This window comes from Electrophorus electricus, chromosome 6 (genome assembly GCF_041902795.1).
Source record: "Electrophorus electricus isolate QZ-2024a chromosome 6, ASM4190279v1, whole genome shotgun sequence".
In the NCBI taxonomy this organism is placed as follows: Eukaryota; Metazoa; Chordata; class Actinopteri; order Gymnotiformes; family Gymnotidae; genus Electrophorus; species Electrophorus electricus.
The window spans coordinates 26464036-26488244 of NC_137502.1; the positions used below are offsets into that span (position 1 = coordinate 26464036).

The following is a 24209-nucleotide window of genomic DNA, read 5'->3' on the forward strand; positions in this document are numbered from 1 at the left end:
TTCGGGGACAGGTTCAGTCATTTGGCATCTCAGTGTAAAGAAGCCCCACCACTAACCTTGATAAAACAATGATGGAACAGAATATACATGATAGTGTGTTTTTCTCACGAGATCAGGTTGATGACGAAAAATAGCGTGGACTGATAAAGGGTCACGTGCGTTGAGTCATTTCGGTCTCGTGGGGGCCTTCGCGACTTAATCTTCAGTTTGTGAAACATTTCCACGGTGCCCAGCAGGTGGCGCGATTAACCAGTGCCGAACAACATCGAGAGGGTGTTTCATTCTTTCTACATGTAACAAGGACAAGGGTGATCCGTGTTGAATTTGCACTGTGGCAATGCACCGTTTATTAAATAATAATAATAATAATAATAATAATAAATAACAAATGAATGACAAAGGTTTCTGAAGAACATCCCCACTGACACCGTGGTGTGGCATGAGTATGCGCATGCGTGGTGAGAGCCTGGGCGAAGCGGAGACCATTTCCTTTCCCCCGGGCCTGGGCGAGTGTGCGACCGCGGCGTCACACTGGATGTTAACAGAATCTAGAAACTGGATACACAGTCTTGGACGCAGACACGTTTAACAACCACGGAGAGGTGAGTTCCGACGGCCAGCCGTGCAGCGTGCAAGTCTCGCGCCGCCGCGCGCGCTCTCACGCGACCGTGTCTGCAGCGCTGTCGCTCACAGCCGAAAGACTACAGTTTGGGGCTCAGGAGAAGGCAGAGCGTGTTCTCCGCGTCTTTAGCGTCCCGGCTAGTCACCGCGGTTCAGTCCAACGGCCCGTTTTCCTGAGGCGTCTTTCGGGGCTTATTATGGGCTTGGAGGTTTTTGTTCAGGGGGGAGGCTGAAGGCTCGGGGTGACGCTGTAGTTCGTTAGCTACGCTTGGACAGCCATGTGTCTGTGTGAAGTTCCCCTGCAGCATCAGCAGTACGATCGACCCTCAGGTCCTGCGAGCGGGATGTGGAGACCCGATGCTCGCAATGTCATGTAAATGGCGGGTTTCCCAGCTTCCCAGAGGAAGCGTGCATAACGTTAGCACTGGACGCAGTGTGTGCGTGGTCTGCGGAACCACCGCTGAAGTCCAGGCGGACGGGCTGGGCTGGGCTGGAGGTAACAGCTCTCTGCGTGCTACCGTCTGAACGGGCGTCTCGGAACCACCAGCTTTTGCTCTGTGTTTAGTTTAGTCTCCTTGGGCCATCATGTTAGCCGCGTTTGTTACCACGCCGTTATTCTGGTGGTCCGTCATTGCAGTGTGTGTAAAACGAGGTCACACTCTTCATCCCGGTAACGGGAGTGCGTTTGAACGAGCCTCAGCCGGTCACGTGTCTAATGGAGGCGTTTGGTTGCTGTTGCCTACCACGTCTTTCGCGTTTTGAAGGTACGCAGCAACGCTTGTTGCCAGACGTTGCCGTAAACGCAGCGACTCTGTTCTCTCTCTCTGCCTCTATATCCGGAGAATTGTCTTTAAATAATCGCAGGAGACGACCGCGCTTCCCCTCTCTTTTCCCTACGCGACGCGATTGCCGAGCGGAAGTACTTGCTCGGCCAAAAATTACTCGAGGTCTACCGGACCTTTTCCGCGCAAGCGGCTGGCTTAACCAAGGCATTGTGAATCGACGCGCTGGGTTATTGGCAGCGTGCAGAAAAAGACATGATCTGGTTTTTATGGCATGCTTGTATGTATTCCCCGAGGAGTCCAAAGGGCCAGACGGCAGCACGCGAAGGGTCCGTATGTTGCGTCTGCGTCCTCGTGCCAAGCCCCCAGGCTCCACCTGGTGCTTGCAGGCTAGTGTCTGCGAAGTGTCGGCTCGGCTGCTGCTCCTAATTCATCATGGTTTAATGTGGTGAGTTTTAAGCCAGCGAGGTGATGCATTAAGCTTGTGACAGTGCAAGGTCCAGATACCACCTCTGATATGTAGGCTGGCTTAGCGGAGTGGGGCAAGTATAACTTATGCTTACGTTTGTGACTGTTTTGGCCTTGTAGACGAAAACTCTTCGGTCTTCATCAGAAACCCTGAGTGTTGCATCTAGAGTTTGTTTTAAGTGCATCCACACACCAAAGGCAGATTTGACGTGGTCAGACTAAGGTTACGTGCTTGAGTGTGCCTGGCGGATTCCTGCTGTCTCAGTCGTGCCCTTGACCCTGGTGCTTGACCCTGGTGCTTGACCCTGGTTTGTCCCCTGGGCTCCAATGCTACAGCTTAAGCCCATTCTTTCACTTGAAGTAAAAATATTCCAACGCAACAGTGAAAACAATGTATAAGTGTTACACTCTTCTGCTGTGCTCAGTTCTCTTCTGTTTGTTATGCTTGTCTTTCGGGCTGGCTCTCCTCTGAAGTACCTCCGTGAAGTACCCCGCCCTTCGCTCGATGTTAGTCCGGCTGTATAATGCACTGTAGCAACGTAACGGCATCTGGAAGACAACATGCCAATGAATTATTCACCCAGATCTGCTGCACCCTGTCGATATACAGCCAGACTGAGTGATTTGTGATGGAGGCCTCTTGTTTTTTTGTTTTTTTTCCTCACTTTAGGGACGTCTGTACTGCTGATTTAATGTGGTTTGTTACTGGTCAGGGAAAGAAACGTGTCGGTGACGTACACACCTGTGGGCTTCGCGTTTCCGGTTGGACATTCGGTGGTCATGTCAGCCTCACCTGTCAGCCCTCTGCCGGCTTGTGGTATCCTCGGATTTAGAAGCGGATGTAAAAGACATCGGATGACCTCACCCAACGTCACCCTCCTGCACCCACACCCGTCCCCTCGCGTGTCTTTCTGCACATCCAGTTCGTTTGTGTACATGTGCCCGCCTGGCACTAGGTGTAAGACGAGCCATCATCTTGCAGGTGCCCTCGTTCTGGCTGTTCCACCCACACCTTGCCCGCGTGGCCACTGGTAAACCCAGTCATGCTTTTGGGAAGCTCTGCCAACAGCAGCAGTCCCTGGTTTTGTGGTCGCCTTCTGACTGTGACCTTTTGAGGTTTAAAACTCTTAGATATAAACATCTCAAGTGGAGAAAAAGCTCCGGAGTCTTTGTTGTGTTGAAACATGGCACTCAGAGTTAGAGACACCGAAGACGGACACGTAACTCGGCGCGTCTTTTCCAGGATATGAGATAATAAGTGAATGATCCATTACATTATTTCAGCGTTATTAATTACATCAGCGTCTGTAATACCCCTTACACATACTTTTGTTCAGTTTAGCCCAAAGCTTTGGTAAGCTCCACAGCTTCTAGCTGTTAGACAGTCTCCACCCACATCCACAAGTGCCCGATGTAAGTTTAAATGATCATTGTACCGAGACAAGAGCATTCAGCAGGCAGCCAGACATAACCTCTCTTCCTGTTCTTTCTCTCTGCAGCTGTGTGTGTGTGTGTGTGTGTGTGTGTATATGCATGCGTGTGTGCGCATGCATGATTGTGTACGCCTTTGTTTGTGTGGAGTGCCTACATGATCATGCATGTGTGCAATAGAATGGGGCTATTGTGAGATGCCGTCGGGGGCAAGACATCAGCGGTCTGCCTCCATCTGGCCATGGCCCATCCAGCCTTTGAGTGTTTGTGTGTTGAGTCGCACGTCCAGCCTTGCTGCAGTTTGAATGATTTCGTTCAGTTATCTGGTGGCACACGACGCGCGCGTGCACACGTACACACGGATCTGATCCGTCTGCCTCTGATTTTCAGACGACACAGACCGCTGCACTGTAGAAAAACTAAAGACACACGACCAAAGATGCTTGCCCATGGAAGACTGCACAAATTGATCTTTGTAACAAAACGGTGCATGTTTGTGTGTGCATGGCCTGTGTCCTGTGGTCAGGGAAACTTTATTCATGTTGTGTGTTGTTTTTTTAATGCTACTCCTGCAGAGATTACTAGAATCGCCCTCTTATTACAAGCTTTGGAACCTTCTGAAGTCATGAATTCTTGTGCCAAAACAAACATAGAGACAGAGGTCAACCCCCCCCCCCCGAAGGTTGACTCCCATCCTTCTTCCAAGGTATTTTAACATGGACTACAGAGTGACCTGTTTGTGACCGAGAGCGATATTCAAATCTCTGTCCTCATGTTCTTAGCGTCTAATTTGAATAATGAGTTTTAGATATTCTCCTGCACACCTGCCGAGGGGCGTTTCCTTCTCCGAGCCTTTGGGACGTTGAGGGCGGCACGCCATCACCATCACACCTGTTATCTCAGGTCTTTGGCTGGCGTGAGTTTGGCTAAGCTGCACTACCTGAGCGACTGGAAAAGAGAGAACCAAGCCGCTTACAGGCGTGTCTGCCGTCTGCGATCGGTTACTGTGATAACTACAAGTCTGCACTTTTTAAATGGATTCCTCTGTGGCAGATTTCTCTAGCCATCCTGTCTTTACTGGTGGGGTGGTGTTCATCTTGGTAGTTCTGTTGAAAACCAACACTGCTGATCCAAAATCTATAGTGCCTTTATACTCGAGAGATGCAGACACATTAGAGAGCTCAGTTAGTAAGAGAGTGGGTGGATGTTTCACTAGATATGTCAGTCACTGAGAGACAAGACGTCGGACACATACCAGAACATGAGAGAGACCAGTCACTTAGATGGGACCACGGGAGAGAGCAAGAGATGACACCGATCGATTATCGCGTATCAGAAGCAGGCTTATATTGGCAAAAATGCTGCATCAGAGATCTGAATACATTTTTAAGGAAACCGATTCGATAGCAACACCAATAGGACAGTAGCGTTTGTGGTAACAGCCAGGTTGGTTTTAGCAGGTCATATGAAGGCAGCTGGGCTACTTTGAGTTTATACAGTTTGTACACCCCTGTAGAGTTTAACTATAGCGTTTTCTTCCCATTAAAAACTAGTATGTTTAAACGCAAATTTCCATGCACTCACAAGTGTGGTTTCTATAGCTGTCATTTTAATAATTGAGTGTGAGGAACAGGCTACGTACCTTCTAGTGAGCATTTAAACAAGAAAAATAGCGTTTATATGTTCACTGCTATATCTGTGATCGACGGGGATTTGTTTGTTAAGCTTTTCTTTATAAAAAAAACAAACAAACAAAACAAACGAGGACGTTGCCAGTTTGACCGTGAAGTAGAATAGTGATTTACGCTTAAAATTCACACGAACAGTTATATGATTGTTAAGTTGATGTGGAATTACAGTTGCATTGAGTGAACTATACTATAACGCAGGTGAACTATAGTGTGCATTTGAGGAATGAGTGAGTGAGTGAGACAGCCAGAGTGTGCGAGTGCTGATGTGCACAGTAAAGCTGCCCGACACTCGGGTGATGGTTACTGCCTTCGTCATCGTCTTACTGAGAGAGACGCTGACACTAAGACAATGGAAGAAAACAAATGAGTCTTGTAAACAAAGATTTGTTTATTTGTTTTAGATTTATTTATTTTGCCCATCATATTCATGCATGACATGTAAAATAGCATATAATACATCTCACATAACACAGTTCCTCCAAACAACTATACTACAGTTCCACGGTGGTTTTTAATGAAAAAATATCAGATCCGTATCATGCAACATTCAAATGCAAGATGGCAGTATCAGATAAGTACCAGGAAAACCGATATTGTGCCATCTCTAGAGAGAGAGCAATTACTGAAACCGGAACATGAAAGAATCGCAGCTTATTTTCACCCAAGACATCTTTTTAAAGAAATTAAGATTTTGCTGTGGTTGGTTTGGGCCCTGGTAGGAGGTCCTTTGAGATCCAACACCCTGAGAAAAAAACAGACTAAAAGAACTCACACAACTCACACACACAAAAAATGGAAATAAGAATGCAAAGTGAATCTGCTCACTGTCCACATCCCTGCGTGCGAGAGCTGCTTGCGGCAAAGCCTTAAAGCAGTTAAAAACCTTTAGAGAATTCACACTGACGTGCCACAGGTCAGGAGAATTTTGCAGACAGGTTTGCCCCAGTTCTGAGTATGGAGCCTGTGGTCTCAACTGCACTTTTGTTGTGTCTGTATTGCAAAGGCAAGTATTATGATAACAATCAACAATATATCGTACAGCCCTCAAGCAGTCTCATGGTACATTTTTTTTTATTGTTGACCTTGGAAACGGGTTGGCTGATCTTCATTTATCCAGCCCATTGTGCAACTCGCTCTGTGCTTCTACTGACGGTGGCCCTTGGTTTAATAGAATTTTCTTTTAAGGGTAACACACAGCCCAACCTAAAGTGTATATAGCAGCTATCCTGCCTCCAGAACACGTAGTCAGGAAGTAATGAAGTTCTTCAGAGCAGGTTTAGAACGTGCATCAGAAGACTGCCCGTATTTGAGTTTTGGCTCTCAGGTGACATTTTCATAATTAGGCAGCGCACTGCCTCATCGGACCGATGTTCTGTAACGGCTCAAATGCGTAATAGCTCGAAAGATCCCGTGATGAGGAATGTGTGATGAAAACCATCAGTCTCTGTCTGGTGCGTGTCCACCCGCTGAGACCTGGGTCGTCTCTCGTCTGCTCGCCTGACACGTTTTCTCTTCCCTGTTTGTTTTCATTGCTTTGTTTTTGTGCAGAACCGCAGATGCTGATATTGCAGAGCTGCAAATAGCTTTTGCACCAGCATTGCCAAGAAGCACGCCTGTGTGTGAACAACACGTGCGCTCTCTCTCTCTCGCTCGCTCACTTTCTCAGATGAGTTCATAACAGTGACCTTAATTCAGGCTGATCCGTGAGACCTGTGTTAACAGCGTCAGGTGGATGTAGCTTTCTGACTTTTAAAATAAAATTTGACATGACTGGCGCATAAGAGCCGACACAGGCGCATACCCGACTTGAGCACCTCGGCAGCATCGGCGGTGAGCTAAAGATCAGGACGGCTTTGGGATTAGCACGTTGTGGTTTGCTCTTTGTACATGGGTCAAGATGAGGATAAAACCACCCAGACGTACATTTCAGTTTGGTGTGGCAATCTTGAAATGTTCTTCTAAAATTTGGAATGGAATTTTTGTAATTTATTTATAGGTACCTGTCGCTGCGTTCTACTTAACTGGTTTGTTCGTCAGACTGTGATCTTAAGATTTGCTCTATAGCATCTTATCATTAAAAACACTGTTGTAGTTGGTTGTTTTTTCTTTTAGGTGTCTACAGTAGGAAGGGGCTTCAGATGAAACTGAATGGGAAATGCATTGTATCTTGCCATAATGCACACTTTGTTATAATGACATTTACATTTACTAAAGACATGCATGTTTCTTGGTGAGGAGTGGAATTCCTTGTTACATGCTTTGAGGCCACAAGTTCCTTATCGCGTTAACATTTTGTGCTAAATTTAGCTGAACCAGTGTTTCCTGATTCTAGCCTGGGAAACGCAGTGCTCTGCACATATTTTGTGTGTCCCGCCTGCAGGCACACCTCACTCAACCCGTCTGCTAAAAGACAAAACGTCCGGGTAAAGCGCTGGCACTTACCGCTCAGGAGAAGACCACACCGCTCGTCCTGCTGCACAGATAATGGACTGAAGTTACGGAGGGTCCTGTCTGTTCAGTAGGTTGGACCTCCACTCTGCTTTAGGTTGCTGTTAAATGACTTGGCAGTATCCAGCGACCTGGTATCAGATTAGCCGCGCCGCGCGTCCGTCTGCTTTCCCTGGCCACGCCGTCTCGTCCATCACTGCTACACCTCTGACTTGTGCTGGACCCATCCGAGCGCTTTCTTTTTTTCTTTTTGTAGCATATAGCAAGACATTTGTCAATAAAAGTGTAAGGATTTCTTATGCCAGTGAGGCACCATTGAACTGAGTGTTAGAGAGATTAAAAACTGTAGTCAAGCACACAAGGTTTTTTGCTGTGCAATCAAAGTGCTTCTGAATTTTGCTTTTGAACGTTTCCCACGCATCTGATGAAGGACGTCTGTGGGAGACGTCCTGTCTCTCTGGAAACCTCGTGTACTTCAGGACAGTTTTGAACCTCCGCACATCTCTTGCTCCACATCCTAACTCTACTTACTCATCTAGAGTGTTCTCTGTTTCTCACTCAGTTTATTTACTTACTTAGCTGATGGTTTCCATGTATTTGTGACAATAATGAGTCTAAGTTCCCGGAGAACACACTCTTCAGTTTTGCCACCTCTGCCGTGTGTGTGTGCGCGCGCAAATGCTGGTGTGTGTGGGCAGTGGTAGCTCAGCAGTGAAGGTACTTACCTTGTAATTGGAAGGTTGCTGGTTTGTACTCCTTGCTGTTGGGCTCCTGAGCAAGGCCCTTAACCCTCATTTGCTGAAGTTGTACTCAGTCATAATTGTCGCTTTGGATAAAGGCGTCGGCTAAATTCCGTAAATGTAAATGAGTGCCGCTGGGTCCGAGACGCATCAGAGTTCAAAGGTGAACATAGATGGAGTAACGCACACTTTTCCCCGGGTGCCACTCAGCTGTGGGTTCTCGTCAAAGTCCTGGAGGCTCCCCCACCGCCTGCTCTCTCTCATTTAAATGCTTCCCGTGTTTAGTGACAGGTGTGTGTTAGAGGTTAGAGGCAGGACGCTCCCTTCACCGCAGGTACTGGCTGATGCTAGCAGAGATGCCAGACATTGTAAAGTGTGTGTGTGTGTGTGTGTGTGTGTGTGTGTGTGTGTGTGTGTCTGTGTGTGGGTGTGGCACTGCTGACAACTGACAGGTAGCGCCAGGCCCATCGCTGTACACAAATTATGTGGAAGTCACAGATTATGAGGAAGTCAGGGCTGTCATTGTTTTAAACCTATTTAAACTGTTTCAGCTTTCTCATATTCTTTTATATTCTGTCTTTGCTGTCTGCCTTTGTGTCTTTATGGCTAACACTCGCCCAGCATCACCTCTCACACTCTCACACTCTCTCCTCTCTCTCTCTCTCTCTCTCTCTCTCTCTCTCTCTCTCTCTCTCTCTCTCGTGCATGGCTATTCTTTCCCTCAAATCCCTTTACGCGGTTCAGTGCCTTCTTCTGGCATACATACTTGGTGAACTCCATCTCACGCTCTCCTGCTTGTCTGCTGTCGTCTCCGCGCCGTCTCCACCTTCCAGACTATCCTCCGCGCCCCCTAAAAATCTTACCTGCACATATGCACGCAGTGTCCCAGTAATGTAGGAACTCTGCACACACGCACCATCCCTAGTGCCTCAGCGTGTGGAGGCTATAAATACCCATGTCCCCCAGCCCGGGGTGGAGAAGCTTGGCTGAGGTAGGTGGTGCTCTGCTTTTGTGAAGCTATTCTGAGCTTGCAGGTATTGCGCCCTGTGCAGGTGTGACGTGAGGTGCGGCGTGTTTGTCCCAGGGGGTGGTTGGTCAGAGTGGTGTATAACTCCCAGCCGTTGTAGAGAACCACCCTGTCCTTCTGGGTTCTGGAGTCACACGCTACACTGCAGGGTGAAGAGGGTGTATTGGATACCAAAGGCGTCACAGCGCGGACAACGTTTTCACGCTAACGTTTACGTCAGGATGTTAACATGTAATTATACCGCTCCGCCCTTCACAGGGGTCATCAGGTAGACACCCGGGACGGCGTAATCCGGGCACGCGGGCCGACGTTCTCTGTTGTGACGCGTCCAACACCAAAGGCAGATGCTCAGAGTCGAGGCACAGTGCGACTAATGTGGAACGGTTGCTCCATACTGCTGGATAAGGCCAGCAGAGTGTGGTCTGATGAGATCACTGCCCTGAAGGCTTCCAGTGGCCCGTCCCCAGGTGCCAGGTTTAGGTGCTCAACCAGACAACTTCAACGTTTCTGTATGGTTTCCCAGAGGTAATATGCAGGTGACCGCTCCCCCCCCCCCCCCCCCGCACCTTTTTTTTCCGGTGGGGTAGACTCAGGTTTGTGGAACAGCAGATGGACCCAACCATTTTAGAGACATGGGGAGAAAACACAGTTTGGGGGGGGGGGGGTGAGTGTACGGATGAAGGGAGCAGGCATTGAAGCATACAGCAAGACTGGCGCGCTGTTGGGGGAGGAGGCGCACCGCCCGACACCACCCGGAGCTCCTCAGAGACGGCAACTCCTGTCCAGAGGTCAGCAAGGGAGACATGGATATGGACATGCCAGAGAGAGGCTCCAAACCACAACGTGACATCTCAGACACATGAGGAAATTGTCCTCTGTTTTCCTCAAGATGTCCAGCTGTGAGTGGAATAAAGGCATGTTTGTCTTGAGCTGAGTGGGTGATGGAGAGTGTGTGTGGATGAGAGAGAGAGAGAGGGAGAGAGAGAGAATTGGAAAGCCTCATCAGCGTCTGTGTCTCACTCCCTTTCTCCTGCCATCTGTCTCTTTTTCTCCTTTTGTCTCGCACTCTCTCCCTGAGCTGTGAGTGCGTTGGTCTTGAGAAGCTGTCCGTGCTGTATAAGTGTGTGCATGTGTGGTCATCTCTGCTGCGCTCAGCATTCAGACAGATGCACTCCCCATTCTTAGTCTGGTGTGTATTCTCAGGGGTGCTGAGGTTTGGCATGCGTGTAGTCAGATGTTGTGTCACGGTCTCTCCCATCTCCACAAAGGAGCTGGTTGTCAACCACAGGGACAAGTGGTTTCTTGGTTACCTGGCTAACCAGGGACCCTCGTCCCCCCGTTAGCTCACTTTACCTGGCTGGCCAGATCTAGGAGACTCTTGGTGGTTTCACGTTCTCGGCGATCTCACTCGGGGGGGGGGGGGGGGGGGGGAGTTCGGTGTCATTGTATTGTGTGTAAACTACGGAAAACAAACACGTGGAATCCATCTTAAGACAAGTCTGAAACATTCCAACATGAGGTAAATCTTAAAGGGCCTGGAAACGTTCCATATGCATGGTGGGTCGAACCACACCAAGGAAAAGGAGAGTTCTCTCAGCTCTTGTAGTCTGAGAACAAGTCTGGTTGCCAGTAACGGTAACCGGGCCAGAGCAGTGCAGGAGCCTTCAGGTGAAAGATTTGTGCTCACTTTAAGAATGGCACGTTTTACATCACACATGCTGCCTAATTACAACCAGATCACTGTGTGACCAAACAGTAGGTTTTTGTTCTAGTGAGGATTTCTTCCATGGAGATGACCCAACACTTTTTTGTATAGAGGCTCCGTAAGTGTAATGGTGCCAGGGGCGGCAAGATTTGGCCTGGCCGTTCCGTGTACACGCCCTCCAGCTGCAGGTTGACTCACACTAGCGCTGATGTAGTGAAACATGAAACTTTTGGTGTGCACGGACTTTAAAACACTGTCAGTGAAGTACTTATGAGGAGAAACACCAGGTTTGATTAATTTGGAATGGCAACGGTATCGTTTAAGGCCGTGGTTTTCACACAGAGGTTGTAACTTTTGGTCGCTGGGAGGTTGTGTGCATTGTACATAATCCTGTATTTCTAATGCTAACCGTAAGATGGTCACATAACATACAAACTCATATAAACAAAGACTAACCGAGAGAGACGCTGTGTGTGTGTCTGTGTCTCTGTTCCTGGGAGAGGTCAAAGGGCACGTGGTCCTCCTCCGGAAGCTTCTGGAGTTTCTACTCTAATTAGGAGCCTAATTAGAGGCTGTTTGTGCAGGCACTGAGACGGAGACGTCTGCACAGTCGCGCCGTCCACGATGGCCGTGGCTGTCACTTCTGGCAAAGTTTGAGTCACTTGCGGTCCTTATGGATTTGGTCGTGCTTTTTTTTTCTCCCCGACATACACCCATACTAGAACACGCGATACAGACGCGCCAATGGCCCCAGTCCCACTGAACTGTAGTCTGGTCAAAGTCCGACACGAACCAGTTGTTTTTGTTTTGTTTTGTTTTTAACTGTGTTTTGTAAACACGTTCGTTCGCAGTGGGGCGTTTCCGCCATATCGGTTGGTTTCTTCCTGACGTCGTTCTTGCCATTTTGATGAGCTGTTACCACTGCTTACAAAAGCGCGCACTCCCTGCGTTCTTTGCACCGGCGTGTCGGGTCTCAAGGTCAACTGCTAGTCGAGCCCTTTCAGGTACCTCATCTCGTCCCACCCAGGGGCCCAAGCCCCGCTCAGCACGGTGAGACATGGCCGCAGCGGCGTCAGAAAAGCGAGGAGGAGGCGGCTATAATGACTGTCGTTTAGAAGCATGGAACGTTTAGAGGCTCATGTTACCGGTTGCCACGGCAATGATGGAGTGCAGGGGGGGTGGTCAGCCCCCGTGGTACTGATGCTGTACAGAGGACGATGGCAGGCCTGAGAAGGTGCTGACGGCGTGGTGTTTCCAGACGAAGCCAGATGTTTCAACGAAAAGCCTTCGTAGGAGAATCAGCCGGATCCGTTCTGCTCTTCTGTATCTTCTCACCTGCTTATCCCGACCTGAGTACAACTTGCCGGGGGGGTGTTGAAGTAATTGTGTGTCTGTAGCACTCTGGAGGCAGGTGTGTCATCACCCTCGCTACAGTCACGTTTCTGTAAGTTCTGCACTTATTTTGGAGCGTTGCTTCTGCTGTAACTGCCACATTGAGGCTACTTTACCATCACACGCACACACTGGTGGGAGCTCAGCTCTATATTTGGTTTCTGTCTTTTGCAGTAATATGCAATTATAGCACTTCCTGTTTTTGCACCAGAAACACGAGGATGATCCCTCCTGCCTGTGTGTATTTGTGTGCATGCACACACGCGTGACATTTGGGCCACAGCAAACGTTTATTTCAGCAATCAGCCAATAGTATTTATTTGATTAACCAACCAGAAACCTGCCATGTCACAGCTCACCGAGTGAATTCAACCTGAAAAAGTCTGATAATTATCAGACTTTTTCACGTTTGTTTCATCTTTATTGCTCGTCATAGAAATGTACTAGTGTGTTGGTGTTTTTGTAAAACTAGGCTACAACTCATCAAATGATTCTCTCACAGCAACCCATCTGCTGTAATGGCTGCTACACAGCACTTGTATTTATTGAGTTCTTTTTGCTGTAGCCAGCAGTCATTCCTGGCGCTCACGCCATGTCCTCCGTAGAGGTTGAGTGATTTCTCTACTTTTTAGGCAATGAAACACATTACATTAGTGTTTCGCAGCTTAAACCTGCACTTTCAGAAACATATTAATCAATTCAGTGTTATACAGTCATAACTGTCCCACTGCAAATGATTCATAAGCATCAAACACACATTTTTTTAATTATTTATTTTTTTAAAAAGTCCATACTGATCCAACGGTGCTGAGGTATAATGTTCTACTCGAGCAGCAAAGCCTTGTGTGTGTCAGGACACTGTGCTGTGCGGAGCAAGTCTCTGCCCTGCTGTGCTGTGCTGTGCGGAGCGAGTCTCTGCCCTGCTGTGCGGAGCGAGTCTCTGCCCTGCTGTGCTGTGCTGTGCGGAGCGAGTCTCTGCCCTGCTGTGCTGTGCTGTGCGGAGCGAGTCTCTGCCCTGCTGTGCTGTGCTGTGCGGAGCGAGCCTCTGCCCTGCTGTGCTGAACAAGTACCAGCTGGGGCTGTGCATCTTTTATGCTGAGCTGTCTCTCAAATCCTCAGTCACTTCAGAGTTCTCTGGTTTCGACTTGTCTGCTCTGGCATCTTCTCTGTCTCCTGGAGTCTGGCCAGTCTATAGGAGTCCTCCACCTCTATTTCCATGTGTTTAACAGGTTTACTAAAAGATCAAACTTTATCATCAAATCAAAGGGAGAAAGTGGCTCTTATGTAATGCAAATAGTCTTATTGCTACTCCGTCTCTCTCTCACACACACGTCTGAAGGTTTCGTGACGGAAAGTCTGTGTCAGGCTCTTCTACCCCCTCTGGGGGTTCAGTTCATTCTGACTTTCACTTCCTGTTCTCAGTGGGAAAGGACCCCTGGCTCTGCCCCCTTGCTCCACCCCCAGGATGCACTGGGGCATGGGTGTTGTGGGAGGGGCTAAACTGGCCGTCCCAAGCCCTATGTTCACATTTCTCCTCCATTTCTGAGCGTGGCTTCTCATCATCTGGACTATTTCAGATATGCGTGTCCTTTTAATCATCCCTGTGTCCCTGTGTCTGTCTGTGGTGGTGAGTTAATCATTCTGCACTGTCTTGGTCTTTCTTTATATGACTCATGAATTAGGCTGGACTGTATTTTGGAAAAGTGGTGTAGGTGCCAGGTTTTAGTGTGTGTGTGTGTGTGTGTGTGTTTCTCCTCAGCTCTGATGATACCCGTTAATCTGTGACACCCACCTAAGAAGATTGCAGCCACGCCCCCTTCCCACACTCACAATGTCTGGTCTACAGGTAGGTACGCACGCACGCGCGCACACACTCACCCCTTACACTTCCTGAGGAAGGGCTGTTCACGCCTCACTGCTGAACGGCAGCACACACACTCCCTTCACATCCGTTGTTCTAAAGGAGGGCCGTGAGCCAGGGATCACCTGCTGTCTCCGTGATGGCTGGTGTTGCATGTCTAAGGGAGCGCTTTAACACTTGCGGGAGATTCTATATTTGTAATGGCCGCAGAATTCTGCCTCTTCACTGCCGCTCAGCCGGCGACGCCCAATTTACGAGGTCCGGCATTTTGTTTACGGCACATGGCGTACAGTTGCTTGGCTGGCGGGAGCATGAGTGAATGCTGAAATGGCCTACCATCTTCTGGCCCCGCCCACCAATAGCAGGGAATCTTGGCGGGTTAGAGGTGGGTCCAGACTAACGGATTGGCTCTGCCCCTCCTTCCTGCTGCAGACAGCATGGCCAGCAGGCACGGAGTGTGTGGCCAAGTATAACTTCCCAGGTGCTACAGAGCAGGACCTGCCCTTCTGCAAAGGAGATGTCCTCACCATCATCGGCGTCACCAAGGTAACGGGGGGGGGGGGTAAGCAGGGAAACACGGTACATACAGTTGAAGCCAAAGGTATAAATACACCCAAGCGAAGGACATTTCAGCTCCATTTTTACAAGTCCATTTTACAAGTTGGGTTCTAAACTTTAAGACTGTGTCCGTAAGACAAGTCAGATTTTCAGTGGGTCAAAAAATGTAGTTAATATTTGGTGGTATTGCCTTTTAATGACTGTGAGTCGTGTGTGTGTGTGTGTGTGTGTGTGTGTGTGTGTGTGTGTGTGTGTGTGTGTGTGTGTGTGTGTGTGTGTGTGTGTGTGTGTGTGTGTGTGTGTGTGTGTGTGTGTGTGTGTGTGTACCTCCTCTTTTGTCCATGCCTCCTGCCTGAACAGATGGACCTCGGTTTGGGTTCCTGGGCTTCCTTGCCCATTTAGTCCACACGTTTCCCAGTGCGGCCCATGCGTTTCCCAGTAGGATTCATGTACTTCAACTTCATCATCTTTAAGCCGTTTCGTCACGGCTTGGGAGAGACGCTCCGGACCGCTGTCCTGCCCTGCTGGGCGACTCCGCTTCCTGGCTGTTCCTTCAGTGTTTCCACATAATCCTCCTCCCTCGGGCTGTTCCAGCATGGCACTGGAGACATGACTCCTCCCACAAGCCTTTTCTCATTCCACTTAGTTCCTATAACTTTCAACAACAACATAAAACAACAGTATAGCAAAAAAGCCCCTGTTTAAGACAGCATGCATAAAACACATCCCTTATCTGTTCGGTCGTCTGATGGGATGAAGTGAATATTTGTACCCGTTTGTCGTCATTAAGGGCCTTCTGTAACATGCCGGATGGAAGAAAAGGAAAATCAGAGCACAGCCATTTTCTTTTGTCTCATGTCCAACCGGAGCCTCGTCCTCTGGGTTGAAAGCTTCATCTGCCGATCGTTATGACACGTGAGTTCTGTTTTTTCCCCACATCTGAGCAGAGAACAGGCCTCTAAAAGGCCAGCTCTTTGTCCTGATGAGGGTTCTTTCTCGCAGGGCAGTCCGTCAGGAACTGGAGGAGACACTTCCAGCTGGACATCACCGGCTCCTTTACGTCTGTCTCGGTGTCCAGCTGCGTGGGTGTTGGCGTCTGAGCCTTGTTCCTGAAGGAGCTGAGATTTTTAGATTTGCATGCGTTTGTTTGAGATGCTCACGGTACCTTCGGTTGTTTGGAAGCTGCTCCTGAAGAGGCTCTGGACTGGTGAGGGTCCACAGGGGTCTGCGCTTTTGGCCGAACTGCGTGGGTGTTCCCATGGTGACAGTGGCAAGATGCACCCAATACGACCGCAGGTGCAGCAACTCTGAATTTATCTGCTAACGTCTGACAGTGAGGAACTTCTAAACATCACCTCAGTCTCTGAAATCTTCCATGCTGTTTAATAAGCCAGTCAGGTTTGACACACTGAAAACGTGGAGATTTAAAGGGGAAAAATCAGATTGATTTGTTTTAAAACGACCTCTTTTGTAATCAAAGCAAGTGCCAAACGAAGTGTATGGACACATGAAACGTGTGTAATAAATTTTTTTTAAAAAGAACCCAGTTTGTCTTTAGTCTAGGCGTGTGTAAACTTTTGGCTTCAACTGCAGAACCAAACCTCCACTCTCATTCTGACTCTGAACTTGTGCACGTCTACGACACTTTGAGCACACAAGCAGCCTCATAAACAGTCAGCTTGCGTACTGTGGCTTCACGGCTGTTAGCAGCATCCAGTCCCAGCCTGGCTGACCCACACACGTGCACAGCCCACTTTAGCAGGACTGCCTCATAGCGCACATACGGGTCGTAGTGCACTGGACATTAGCTCACCATTTCTAAGTGGTCGGTGTGTTTGGCTACAGGGATGCTGTTGTCTGGATATGACAGGGTGTCATACCTCAGCGGTCAAACCAGCTGTTCTAACCCTGCAGTCAGAAACTGACCAATGATGTGTGGGGGCAGAAAGGAGCTACTGAACTCTGCCCCCGGGAACCGTGCAGGCTGTAACCGGGCAGTTGTCATACACGTGCGTTGGACCCAGCGCATGCTGTGTAATCACACCACACACTTGTTTTCAGGGCAGTGGCTGGTGAATGTACTCTGAAGCTCATCGACTCGTTCTAACCGCGGTCATGTTTGATTGGCTAGCCGATTTGAGGTGCTGTGTTTTGGTTTATTGTACATGCATGCTCCTGCAGGACCCAAACTGGTACAAAGCCAAGAACACGGCGGGCCAGGAGGGCACAATCCCGGCCAACTACGTCCAGAAGCGGCAGGGGGTGAAATCAGGGAGCAAGTTGAGCCTGATGCCGTAAGTGGAGCACACACACACACTCTTCTCACTCACTCGCCTCAGTTGAATACACATACACACAGGTCAGTCGAACATACTCATGCTCTCTCTGTCTCTCACTCAGTTTAGTTTCACGCACACTCGTGCTGCGCTCTCTCTCTCTCTCTCTCTTTCTGTCCTCTCTCTCTGTCCTCTCTCTCTCTCTCTGTCCTCTCTTGCTCTGATCTCCCGTTAGAGGGGATTAAACCTCTGCTTGTGTATAGACCACACGTCTTAACCAGGCCAGCCCACACGGGGAGGGGCCAAGGGCAAAACATAGCAGATCAGTTTTGTAGTGCAGGCCACACTTAGGCCAGCTTTTCTAGGTGGGCTGAAGATATGGATGTGACCACGCACCCAAAACAGGTGTGAACTCGGGCGTTCGGAGCTGTCTGAGGCGGAGGGAACTCGTGCACATGGGCTCCTGCCCCAAATGTGACTGGAGGCTGATCCAGGATCAGAGGGGTTCGGTTACCATCCAGGACAGCCAGGAGCGCTGGTCTTCTCTCGTCCTTGGTCAGCCTGAGCAGGCGCTGGGTGTGGCCTGGATTGGCTGGCTGTGTGCTGGAGGGGGTGGGTCAAGGGGGAGGGGCGGAGAGGGCCATGGCTGGTGATTGTGCAAATGGGCAGTCCCTTTGAGATATAGCTGTCTTGGCGCATGTGTGTGTGCTTTCGCGTGTCCCAGCATGCTCAGCTGCACTCCTCTGGTCTCGTCAGGTCTTTGTAAGCTCAGTCAGTCATGTTTTCTGAGGGGTCAACATGGACATCATCAGGAAGATTTGCTGGGGTCACCATGCAAGGAGTGGAGGGAGCGTGAATAAGGGAAGAGTTTATTCTGAGTATACCATGAAAAAACAGTGTATGAAACTAAACGTACTTTAACCTTTGGTATCCTTATCTCTCTCTCTCTCTCTCTCTCTCTCTCTCTCTCTCTCTCTCTCTCTCTCTCTCTCTCTCTCTCTCTCTCTCTCTCTCTCTCTCTCTCTCTCTCTCTCTCTCTCTCTCTCTCTCTCTCTCTCTGTGTGCGTTTGTGTAATATAGCACACTGCTGGCTCACAGATTAGCTGCGGCCTTACGAACTGCTGCCATACTAACCTAATCAAGTCCAGCCTGCAGTAAGCAGCTTTCCACAGAGCGTTCAGTGTCTGAGCAGCTCCTGCAGGACGTGCACACACACACACACGACCACAGAGCGACTCTCAAGCTTTAATTACCCAACAATGAGCGCCATTGTAACTAGACTAAGGGTCATTCCAGCAGTGATGTCATAATCAAAAGCTTCTGCCGTTTCCGTGGCATCCAAACATTCCGGCCGCCCTCCATGGAAACCTCGCATGGCTTCTTCGGCGACAGGCCCGAAGAAAGAACCGAGTGAGTGTGAGGAAGGCGTCCTGTGCATCACACGCGTGTGGCTGCACTGGCATTATTACGGAGAGTTTTGTCGTATGGTCCTCTGGAGATTTGAGAGAAGTAGCTGTTCACGCTGCTAAAACTGCCATCCTGTGTGTGTGTGTGTGTGTGACATTATGAAGAGCAGAACGTTTGTTTCGAGCCAGCTGCTTTCTGGCAGGCTGAGGCATCACCGCCCGGCCTGACAGGCTTAAAGATGCCCCAGGCCAGACGACCTGGTGGACACACACACTCACTCACGCACGCACACACTCACTCATCTGCCCTGCAGGAACACATACAGCTGACTCTGAGACCAACACGTCACGTTCCAGCTTCATAACCTTTCTGTCCTTCCCTGACCACGTCTCGGCCTCTCACTCCTCCACCTTTCTAGATGGTTCCACGGCAAGATCACGCGGGACCAGGCAGAGCGGCTGCTGTACCCACCCGAGACGGGCCTGTTCCTGGTGCGTGAGAGCACCAACTACCCTGGCGACTACACGCTGTGCATGAGCTGCGAGGGCAAGGTGGAGCACTACCGCATAATCTACCACAACGGCAAGCTCTCCATCGACGAGGAGGAGTACTTCGAGAACCTCATGCAGCTTGTGGAAGTGAGTAGGGGCGGGGCAGGGCTGGGTTAAAGGTCGGGGGCCGTGGAGATGCCGGTTCGACACGGTTGCCGTTAGGGAGGAGTGTGTGTGGAGTTGAGTGAGCTCCCCTTTGTCTGAGGGTCTGTGTGCGTACAAGGGCAGGTTGGAGCACAAGTTCACTTAGGCTGTTTAAGCCAGAACCTGCCGTGCCTAGAAAGGGCATGTGCGCATCTGCATGTGCGTGCGTGCGTGTTGTGCTTGACCTTGACCTGATCGGCCGATAGCAGAATTCCACGCATTCTTTGTTGAGTTTCTTCTCATCTCCACCACTGCTGTCTGTGACTGCCCCTCACACGCTTCTAATTACTGCCACAGTAAACTCTGTGCGCACGTGCATGCATGTGGTTTTTTGGAATCTTGTTGACGGCACCTTTTTATTTTCTAAGGTTTTTCACTCCTTAAAAAAACCTCATTTGTTTTTCTTTAGTTCATTTCCTTCCATTTCTTTCTCGCACACAAAGTCCCCAGTCACAAAGCACAGCTCCTGTTAATCCATGTGCAGCGCATTGCGTAAGGATAGCTTGAGTGGAATGTTGTATGTCTCAGTGTGGAGCGTGTGGAAGCCTGCATGTGGGCATGGCTCCGAGGACTGGTCCTGTACTGCCCCCTGTTGGCTGGTACTGAACAGTGGCAGCACCGCAGAGGAATGAAATCTCCTGCGCGTTTGCTGTTTCAGTTTGAGGGAAAGTGGATCCTGCGTTTCTAGTGCCCGTCTCCCCTGGGAGAACAAGGAGAACAGCATGTTAGCTGGCATGGGAGGCCAGTTTCATTTCCAGGGATAAATGTGTCTGGATAAGAGTGTGTGTGTGTGTGTGTGTGTGTGTGTGTGTGTGTGTGTGTGTGTGTGTGTGCGCGCGTGCGTTAGCATTACACCAAAGATGCCGACGGTCTGTGTACTCGCCTGATCAAGCCCAAACTGATGGAGGGAACCGTGGCAGCACAGGACGAGTTCTCTCGCAGTAAGTGACCACTTCCTTCCTTCCAATTACACGGCAGCGTGCTGAGCCCCCACTCCCCCCAACCCCCTTCACACAACAGAACCCAAATGCCCAAACCTCATACACCACACATGGCTTCACCACACACACACATCTGTCACCCCGCAGGTGGCTGGGCTCTGAACAGGAAGGACCTGAAACTCATTCAGACCATCGGTAAAGGAGAGTTTGGAGGTACGTTTGATTCTTGTGTGTGTGTGAGAGAGAGAGAGATCATCCTACATTTATTCTTGTTAGACCCAAATGCAATGCATATGTGTGTGGGTGTATGTTTATTCTCTCCCAGATGTAATGGTGGGAGACTACAGAGGGACCAAGGTAGCGGTGAAGTGCATCAAACACGACGCCACAGCACAGGCCTTCATTGCCGAGGCTTCCGTCATGACGTGAGACCCCTGACCTTAACCTCAGTCATTCGTCTGCCTCCTGTCTGACCCGACCTTAACCTGCCTTTACCTCAGATCTGAAAATCAGATCCCCCACCCATGAACTACCGCCTTTCTCTGTCTACACCGCATATCGCCACCCCCCCCCACCCTTACCGATCCCCTTATTAGTTACCTTTTTCCTACCCCAAAACTTACCACACGTTACCTGCCCCTACCCTGTGAGTGTGATGTGTGTTGTGCTCTGTGTAGGCAGCTCAGACACACTAACCTGGTGCAGTTGCTGGGTGTGATCGTGGAGGAACATGGAAGCCTCTTCATTGTCACGGAGTACATGGCCAAGGTGAGTATGTGTGTGTGTGTGTGTGTCCCAGTCTCTCTACCTCTCCCTTCCTTCTTGCATCTCTTTTTCTGACTGTCTTTTTCCACCTGTAATCAGAGTGCTGATCACATCCCAGGGATGCAGAGATATCAAATGAATACTCAGCCCTAACCAGACTTCCTGCGTGCGTGCGTGCGTGCATTCGTGCGTGGGTGTGGGTGTGTGTGTAACAGGGCAGTCTAGTGGACTATCTTCGTTCGCGGGGCCGCACCGTGCTGGGCGGGGAGTGCCTGCTCAAGTTCTCTCTGTGAGTCCTGCTCCTCATGACTGTCCTGTCTGTGGTCTCGAAGCCACGTGGCCGCGTCCTCACCCCTCTGTGTTGCCCTCTCTGCAGCGACGTTTGCGAGGCGATGGAGTACCTCGAGAACAACAACTTCGTGCACCGCGACCTGGCGGCGCGCAACGTGCTCGTCTCCGAGGACAACATCGCCAAGGTCAGCGACTTCGGCCTCACCAAGGAGGCCTCGTCCACACAGGACACGGCCAAGCTGCCTGTCAAATGGACATCCCCTGAGGCGCTTCGAGAGAAGGTGACTGGATCCCTGGGGGAGGGGGAGTGCCAACGCTAAACCGCTCTTCACCGTCTAAGTCAATTTAAAGGAAGAACATTTTGTGTAACCAGCACCGCTGAGCCAGCTACGCACATACATCCCCTGCAGGTCTGCGGAGCTACGTCGCTAAGACTGCTTGGCTTGTGCATTTGTTCACACAGAGGTTTTCCACCAAGTCCGATGTGTGGAGTTACGGCGTCCTGCTCTGGGAGATCTACTCCTTCGGCCGCGTGCCTTACCCCAGAATCGTAAGAGACCTTCTCTTTTAGCTAGATATCAGTTTGCCTTATTAAAATGTCCAAAAACACCATATTTTGTGTGGTGCTGTTTGGTATGGCCACTAGAGGGCAATCAATGAATTACGATTTCAAGTGCGCTGCCTTTTATTAAGTCTCATAAGTGTTAATGATTTAGGGTCAGTGTTTTGGTGGGTTTTCTTAAGATAAGGGAAAATAGCATTCAGGTAGTCCTTCTTTACTTGTTTGTTTATTTTTAAGTTAGACAATGTAAAAATTACCCCCTAGAGACTTCCACAGTGTATAATTTTTATATTTTTTAGAAACTGTAATATACCGTTAAATTAACGCCGTAACAGCACCGTACTGGAGAATAGGTGGCTTGTGTATAGTCTCGTTTACTTGCGATTACGCTACCGGCCCTCGGTTGAACGGCGTGGGCCGTGATGCGATCTGCTTGTCGATCGCTTCTCCGTCGCGCGTGCTCCGCGCCATAAATTCTCGTCGTGCGGTTTTGTTTGTCGTGCCAACCATCAGAGCTGCTGCGTCTGCATGTCGGCTAGCTAACGGAAGCTGCTCGCTACCGGCCGTGACGTAAATAACGACGTTTGCGTTGACATTTCTGGAGCACGAACGCCATCACAGCGCCGGTTTTCCGCCAGCGGTTATACACAGCCATTCCCCCACGGACGCGTGTGAGAGATCATTGCTTCGCGCTACAAACCTCTGACAGCGGAACACTGTAAAATCGTGTTGAGGTCGTTCGTTGAGTAAAATGTGGCCGCCGCCGTCTGTCTGCAGCCACTGAAGGAGGTGGTGCCGAGGGTGGAGCGGGGCTACAAGATGGACCCGCCGGACGGCTGCCCCGCCGTGGTCTACGACCTCATGAAGCAGTGCTGGGGCCTGGAGCCGGCCACGCGGCCCTCCTTCCGCACGCTGCGCGAGAAACTGCAGCATATCCGGGCCAAAGAACTCTACCTGTAAGCTCCACCCCCCGGGCGGGGCCACGCCACACGGTTATGCGTAGGAGGCGGGGGAGGAGGAGCTGAGAACAGACCTTGAACCAATGGGCTTCGGAGTTTCCCCTCCGTCTCTCTCTCATTGGATTTTTTTTTGGGGGGGGGGACTTTTCATCTGGACCCGCGCAGCAGCTTCCGTAAGGAGGACTTTAATAAACACGTGTGCATGTGCGCGCATGAACGCCTTTTTTTGTTTGTTTTTGTTTTGTTTTACCTTGCTTTTTCGGTTCTTTCTCCATAACAAAATGGCGATGGCTTTCTTGCTGTCTTCCTATCCCATTCTTTCTCTCTCTCTCTCTCTCGCTTGCTCGCTCGCTCTCTCTCCTGTCACTCTGTCCCTTTCAGCATGACATTAATGAGGGGAAGGCTGGCCTTCTCTCCAGTGTTTTGTCAGATGCTTCTCTCTCTCTCTCTCTCTCTCTCTCTCTCTCTCTCACTCACTCACCTTCAGACTTCTCTCTTCATCTGGTGTAATGTGGCACAGGTTCTGGCTTCATCCCTCCCCTCAGTAGTGTGTGTGCATGTGAAGTGTGCTTGGGTGTGGGTGGGTGTGTGTGTGTGTGTGTGTGTGTGTGTGTGTGTGTGTGTGTGTGTGTGTGTGTGTGAGAGAGAGAGAGAGAGAGGTGTTTGCTCTGTGCCAAAGTGCCTCCAGATGGCAGAATTGATGTGTCTCGTTTCCGCTGCCACACACTCGTTTAGCTTTTGTTTGATTTTTGTTGTTGTTGTTGTTGTTGTTTATTTGTTTGTGGGTGTGTTTTTTTGTTTTTTAAATGCCTTTTTTAAACCAGTTGTTCTTGTTGTCAATTTGTATGTTTGCTTGTATCATCTCCCTCCAGAATAGGTCTGTCTGTCAACGTCAGGAATAACAGCAAAGATCTGGAACACTGCACACACCAACACGCACACAGATGCACGTACACACACACACACACACACACACACACACACACTTTTACACGTGCAGTTCCCATCTGAGCTCAACCGCGCCAGCCAAAACAGGGCACACAATTCTCCCATGAACCCTTGGGGTGCGGGACAGGTCAGGACATGGACGAGTCTTTCTTTTATATTAAAATATATTTAAAGGACTGAAGGAAAAAGACGAAGAAAAACAAACTTACAATGGCAAGAAAACAAAGACAACTCATGACTACGAGACTGGAGTGTGCGTGCGCGATGTCTCACCTGAGTGGGAGAAGGGGGGGGGAGAGAGAGAGAGAGAAGCCTTGTATTATTGTCAGTTCTTTCAGTGTTTATTGTTTTATTATGCTACCATTATTACAAATAAACCATTCCATCTGAAATATGGAGTGTGTGTGTGCATGTAAATGTGCATTTTTACATTTTATTTTATTTTTTCTAAACATGCCCTTAAATGGAATTGGTGACCAATTCACATCTGTTTCCGTATATGTGTAGCAAAGACTGCAATCCAGTAACAGCCACAGGCAGCGGTAATAGCCACAGTCAAACTGGCATAACTTGCACAGTAGTATAGATGCTTGTATACACCAATATGACAGAATTTCCAATTAATCACCAGTAGTTTTCAA

At 49.5% G+C, this 24209-nt stretch overlaps 1 protein-coding gene across 10 annotated transcripts; it reads left to right on the forward strand.

The window, feature by feature from the left end:
- Positions 1–445: 445 nt before the first annotated feature.
- On the forward strand, positions 446–23960 carry cskl (c-src tyrosine kinase-like). Of its 10 annotated transcripts, none has more exons than XR_014124229.1 (14): positions 446–602; positions 14065–14151; positions 14599–14712; positions 16906–17018; positions 18826–19045; positions 19950–20043; positions 20191–20256; positions 20369–20468; positions 20721–20811; positions 21024–21097; positions 21185–21380; positions 21563–21649; positions 22439–22793; positions 23493–23633. XR_014124229.1 is itself a non-coding variant. In XM_081716162.1 (14 exons), exons 2-14 carry the CDS (start codon positions 14137–14139, stop codon positions 23629–23631), a joined length of 1488 nt encoding a protein of 495 aa, XP_081572288.1. In that variant the 5' UTR covers positions 446–602; positions 14065–14136; the 3' UTR covers positions 23632–23960. The 10 variants fall into 10 exon arrangements, 9 of the variants coding, with proteins under 9 accessions (XP_081572288.1, XP_026876111.1, XP_081572292.1 ...); XM_081716162.1 differs by having other exon boundaries at positions 22439–22617; positions 23493–23960; XM_081716165.1 differs by lacking the exon at positions 446–602 and adding an exon at positions 5732–6823 and having other exon boundaries at positions 22439–22617; positions 23493–23960.
- The last annotated feature ends 249 nt before the right edge of the window (positions 23961–24209 follow it).

Coding starts and splice junctions, on each gene's coding strand:
- cskl (XM_081716162.1), top strand. Junction 21,098..21,184: donor TGCCTGCTCAAGTTCTCTCT/GTGAGTCCTGCT, acceptor CCCTCTCTGCAG/CGACGTTTGCGAGGCGATGG. Junction 21,381..21,562: donor CTGAGGCGCTTCGAGAGAAG/GTGACTGGATCC, acceptor TTGTTCACACAG/AGGTTTTCCACCAAGTCCGA.